Genomic DNA, 6,000 nt, shown 5'->3' with positions numbered 1-6,000 from the left:
GAGGAGGGAGGCAGCCGGCCAGGTTCAGGTTACAGGTACGGGTCTGATCCGGGGTTGGGTTGCTGGGGGAACGGGGGCTCGGAGCCCAGAGATGGCCGGAGGTGCCCTCTGCAGCCGGAAAACCTTGGCGACGGACCCCAGGGCCCACGGATCTGGGCTAGCCTGGTGGACACTAACACCCATGCATCAATAAATGCACTTATCCTGTGCAAGCATAGACAGACGAGACAGATAGTGTATGCATGCGTGCATGCATACTCGTATGTGGGGGGGATTCACATTTTGAACATCTGTATGTATGGGTCAATTTAATGTAAACGGTAAAGGTTCCCTTGCTCGAAAGCCAGTCGAATCCGACTCTAGGGCTGCGGTGCTCATCTCCGTTTCAAAGCCGAAGAACCAGCGCTGTCCGAAGACGTTTCCGTGGTCATGTGGCCGGCATGACTAAACACCAAGGCGCACGGAACGCTGTTACCTTCCCACCGAAGTGGTACCTATTTATCTACTTGCAATTTCTTGCTTTCGAACTGCTAGGTTGGCAGGAGCTGGAACTAGAGATGGGAGCTCACTCCATCATGCGGCACTCGAGTCTCGAACTGCTGAACTACTGACCTTCCACAGCCTGCAGTTCAATATATTAACCACTTGAGCCACCGCTCACTGTACAGTAATTAAAACAATGTAAATTTGTCCTAATGTACAAGTACCTAAAAGATGCATTAAACATCAGGTACCTCTCTTAACCTGTGCCTATGACTTTTCAACCTGTCTGATCATCGTTATTTATTTAAAATACTCTCCCCAAGCTTTTCCTGACATTCAGAGCAGCCTGCAACCAGGCTTGCACACTGCAAATGTTTATTAATGTGTTCTCAACTTGGATCTGAAAACTGCAGTGCACCCCTTTTGCATGTACATCCCAGAAGCACGTTGTACCATTGGATGTCTTACCGAGTGCAGAGCTATACGGGAATAAAATCCTTACTCTGAAGCAAGAGCAGCTTCATAAAAGCAGAGGAACTTCCAGTGGTGTTATGGGCTTCAGTTCCATGCTTATGCTCTGTAATACCCTTGTATTTGCTACTTTATGCATGATTGTGTCTTTTTTTCCTTGTGTTTACTTCTACTCTGCAGGGCAGCAAGCCTCCTTAATTCACAGAAAAAGCATCTGCTTTAATAGGCATAGCATCTGTCTTGTCAGTGCTGCTTGTGATCCCTGGTGTAAAGTGAATGTTTGAGGCTGGGATGTAGTCTTCCAAGTATATTCTACTCAGCAGGTATTATACCAATTTTCTTATTTGTATTCAAGACTTCATAATTTACCTAAAAGATTGCACATTTTGAAATTCCAGTCCTTCCCATAAGAACTTAATGAACAAGCAGGTTCATAATACGATTGTGGTTTCGATCCAGCCGGCTTTTCCATTCAATCCCACCCTGTTCTTCTCTTTACTACAGCCTACTGTTCCACATGGCTTTTGTCCATGAGGCCCCCAAAATTCCCAGCATAGAGGGGTTTCTCTGTCCAAGTCAAAGGGGTCCCCTCATCTCTTTTTCACCAGCAGAAAAACTGGTTGGATCCTACCTCGTGTTTATGAGTTGGAGCCAACTAGCTGTGGTGGAGATCATGGGACCTACATGCTCAAAAGCCATGTGGGATGGAGACTGTTTGGGGTAATGGATAGGAGCGTGGACTCTAATCTGGGAGAACCGGGTTTGATTCCCCACTTCTCCACATTGAACTGCTGGTGTGACTTTGGGTCAGTCACAGTTCTCTCAGAGCTGTTCTCTCACGAGCAGTTCTCAAAAGAGCTCTTTCAGCCCCACCTACCTCACAGGAGGGGAAGGGAAAAGAGATTGTAAGCCACTCTGAGACTCCTTTGGGTAGTGAAGGGTGGGGTATAAATCCAATCTCCTCCTCTTCCTCTTCGGAAGAGAGCTGAGTAAGATTCATTGAAAAGGCTGGCTGGATCCAGCCTTATAAGACTCAGTAATTATGGAAGGAATTATTTTTCATTTTGTGGTGCTCTTTTTTCCACACCTTGGTGACATTTTATGATAAACTCGCCCTAAGGTGGTGAGTTGATTTGTGAACCTCTGCCTTTGGCAGGGGAGTTTTATTTGTTTCTTGGTCTCGAACTTCGGCATGTTCTCATTTTCTCCCTCTTCTCCTTTTTGTTGCAGTGAGACTGGCTTGAGGTTTTGTCACAGTCGCCATGGGGGACCTGGGTTTGGGCCGGGAGTTCCACACTTGGCACCAGTTCAGCACATTCATCGACGACTGGTGCGAGAAGCACAAGGTGCTCTTCATCGTCGCCAGCCTGAAGCCGCTGATCTCACTGCGCCAGAACCCCCTGCACCATCAACCCAGCCTGGCCGAAATCCTCCGCTTCCGTTTTGTGCGCCTCATCTGCAAGCACAGTGGGACCTATGTGGGGCAGAGCACGGTGCAACGCAACCGCCTGTAAGTGTGCTTTGGTATCTGGGGAGGGGTAGGAAATCCCTGGGAGCCAAGCCCTGTCAAGTGTCACATTGTGCCAAAACAAAATGGCAGCCTGTTGTGGTATAGGTCTAAGAATGTGAGCCAGGATGGCCCCCTCCTCTCGCCATGGCAACAAGCTGTTCAGGTGGCCTTTATAGCAATGGGAACTGATGCAATCATGTCTCTGAGGAGCAAAATATGTATGCATCAAACCTCAATGAAAACAAGACAGATGTTTTTCTTCTTCTAAACTGGGTAGGAATGGAAGGAAGGGGGGATTCCAATTTCTCCCCAAACAAAACAACCAAACCCTGGCAAGCCTGCTCAAATAAAACCTAAGTTTTGGTTTAAATTCATTCCCTTGATACTTTGGCATTCACGTAAGAAAAAATGGCTGCTACTTCCCTAGAAAATAGAACAGAAGACCCCGGAACAATGTCACTGAAGACTGTTTAGTTTGTGCTGAAGGATGGATGTGTACAGCTGTATGAAAACCTTTATATACCTTCGGGTCAGAGCGGTATATAAATCGTAAAACCTAAGTTTTGGTTTAAATTCATTCTCTTGATACTTTGGAATTCACGTAAGAAAAAATGGCTACTTCTTCCCTAGAAAATAGAGCAGAAGACCCCGGAACAATGTCACTGAGGACTGTTTAGTTTGTGCTGAAGGATGGATGTGTACAGCTGTATGAAAACGTGTGAAACCATGCAAAATTCAGCCATGCTTTTCTCAGTAAACCCTACACAACTGCTTAATCCTCTTTGCCTTTGTTTACATGAACACTTCTGAAGTTATAATCCATTTGTCATGTTTTTAATAACTGAAGTTTTGAGCAGGAGCAAACTACTTCAGATGCTTTTCATTTTTCCTCAGAGGCGGAGTGCGCAGTAGTGACGGTTGTGTCATTGTCAGTGTTCCCTCTAAGCTGAGTTTGTGTGAGCCAGCTCACAGTTGCAAACTACTTCAGATGCTTTTCATTTTTCCTCAGAGGCGGAGTGCGCAGTAGTGACGGTTGTGTCATTGTCAGTGTTCCCTCTAAGCTGAGTTAGTGTGAGCTAGCTCACAGTTTGTTAGCCTCCGGCTCACAGATTTTTGTCCTATCTCAGGAAGGAGGGCTCCAGAGCAAACGAATTTATGCAACAGCCAAATCGCTTGCTCACAGCTTCAATGCCGGTAGCTCACAAAGTAGAATTTTTGCTCACAAGACTCCACAGCTTAGAGGGAGCATTTGGTCATTGTAGGTCGAAGTTGAAGGTTTGGGTCAGCTGCATGGGCTGCCTCCTGGAGCATTCTGTTGCCAAGTGGACTGACTCCTTTTTTTTTTAATCTTCCCCCTTGCAGCAGTGAGAAAATCGACTGCCCAGCCTCCATCACACTCCGCCTGGGCCCCAAGAAAGACCGTTTGGTGGTGATCGAGGCCAACCTGGAGCACAACCACCGTCTGTCTGAGCTGGAGTTTGCCCTCCACTTCAAGCGACACCAGCTGAGAGCGAGCCTGGGGCTGCCCATCCGCATCACCAACAGCATTTCCAAGCGCTTCCTGGCACCTGATCTTATCTGGAACCTAGAGGACTATAGCAAAGCCAAAGACAAGGGCATGTGCGAGCTCTTGGCCGTTCTGGATGGACTCTTCAAGGCAGATCCAGCTGCGAAAGTTAAACTAGTGTTCCAGGAGGATGTGGCCATCCTCAACAGCATCTTCCTGGCCACCTCACGCATGCGCGAACTGGTGCAGCGCTTCCCAGCCCGCCTTTTCCTGGAGCGTGCTGCCTGCCTCAATGCAGACTTTGAGCTCTACACGGTGCTGTGCCAGGATGCCAATGGGCGTGGGCGGGAGGTAGCCTATTGCCTAGCACGCCAGGGGCTGCCTGACCTGCTCATATTCATTGTGGCTTCATTGGTGCAGAGTGCCCCAGACATCAAGCTGCAGGTTAAAGTTGTGACCGTCGGGGGTGGTGTAACAGGCCTTGATGCTGTAGAGGAGGTGCTGCCGTGCGCCCGGGTGCAGATTTGCCGCCTGCAGGTCTTGGAGACGCTCTACCGCAAGGCCTGTGAACTGGCTGTCCCCAAGGAAGACCAGATACGCAATCTGCTGCTCAACCTGGCTAATGCTGATTCGCCACGGGTCTATAGCCAGTATCTGAGTGACCTGGAAGATGTGGCTCCACTCTCCTTCCTTCAGTACTTCCTGGAGCGCTGGCACCCCCACAAAGGTATGTGGGTGGAGTGCTGGGCCTTTGAGAAGAACCAAGAATGCCCCTTCCTTGACCACCTTAGCATGCACCGCCGCAAGCTGCTGGCAACACTCAATCTCCCCATGGCACTGGCCGCCTGTGTCCAGGGTCTGTTGGACCTCCAGGCCCTGCACGTGGAGACCTCGACGCTAAATGTGGCACCAGTGGTTGAACTATACCAGACCGTCTGCCCGCCTGACAGTGCTGACCTGGTAGCTGAGGAACTAGACCTGGTGCCCCATGCGCGCTACGAGCTCAAGGACACTCCTGACGGGTACCTCCTGGAGGGGAGCACCTGTTCCTTTCTGGTGAGCCAGGACCTGGCCACTTGCAGCTGTTCTATTTATATGGCTCACCAGCTGCCTTGCCGGCATATCTTCGCTGCACGCCTTTGGGTCGGGGAACCCCTCTTTGACCCCAGCCTGCTGCCCCACCCACTGGATGGACATCAAAATAGCACAGGACAGGAGGAGTGCTAACCAAGACACCTGTTGGACATCTGTCAGCCCAAGACAAGTGTCGTGGGCATTGAATGGTGGTGTACAGACCTGGTAACTGCCTCAGACAATTATCAGGGACTGTTATCAGTCCGGGACAAGGGGAGACATTGCATTGCCAAACATCTTGGGTGGTCCAGTCGGGGATAGTAGGACTGACTGCTGACCGGCCATTATGAGACCAGGCTGATGTTGTCCATCTGTGTGCACAAGGATCAGTGACTGCTAAGAAACCTCATTATCACTGCCAAGATCTAGAACTGGGTTGCCATGACCTGCACCAGTTATGCTGGGTCTGAGAAAAGGGAACAGGAGCGGGTTCAGTGCAAAGAGCATTCCTCGTTTGCTCACATCTCCAGGGACTTGGTTGAAGCTCAGCGAGCCACCGAGGGTTTTGCATTTGATTGCTGTTCTGCAAATCGTAATCCAAAAGTTCTTTATCCGGGAAAGCAAAATTCTGCCAGAAGTCAGTGAATAGAATTGAGCTAGCTTTTTCATTAAATCTTGCCCTAGTCCTATCTATTACAGCCCTGTAGTACAGGAGTTTTTATTCATGCAGGTCTCATGATCCCTAGCGTAGCTTTTTGGTGGCCAAATGAAACCCTCTCCTTCCTTTTTCACCAACAGAAAATCTGTCTGGAACCAACCCGTTCTCTGCACTTCGGGGGGGATCAACATTCTGCATTAGGACAATCCAAATGCATTTCAGAGGAAAGCTGAATTTCTTATACTGTACACATTGAGCTGCAGTGGCTCAAGTGGTTAAGACGCTGAACTGCAGGCT

General features: G+C 49.2%; 1 protein-coding gene across 1 annotated transcript; it reads left to right on the top strand.

The window, feature by feature from the left end:
* LOC107109749 (chromosome unknown open reading frame, human C19orf68) lies at positions 1-5,934 on the top strand. The gene is made up of 4 exons (XM_015410431.1): positions 1-35; positions 1,135-1,277; positions 2,185-2,464; positions 3,827-5,934. The coding sequence occupies exons 3-4, from the start codon at positions 2,217-2,219 to the stop codon at positions 5,196-5,198; spliced, it is 1,620 nt and encodes a 539-aa protein (XP_015265917.1). The 5' UTR covers positions 1-35; positions 1,135-1,277; positions 2,185-2,216; the 3' UTR covers positions 5,199-5,934.
* Positions 5,935-6,000: the final 66 nt, after the last annotated feature.

This window comes from Gekko japonicus, unplaced genomic scaffold (genome assembly GCF_001447785.1).
Source record: "Gekko japonicus isolate JY-2015 unplaced genomic scaffold, Gekko_japonicus_V1.1 scaffold2021, whole genome shotgun sequence".
NCBI lineage: Eukaryota > Metazoa > Chordata > Lepidosauria > Squamata > Gekkonidae > Gekko > Gekko japonicus.
This window is presented reverse-complemented; position numbering and strand designations above follow the sequence as displayed.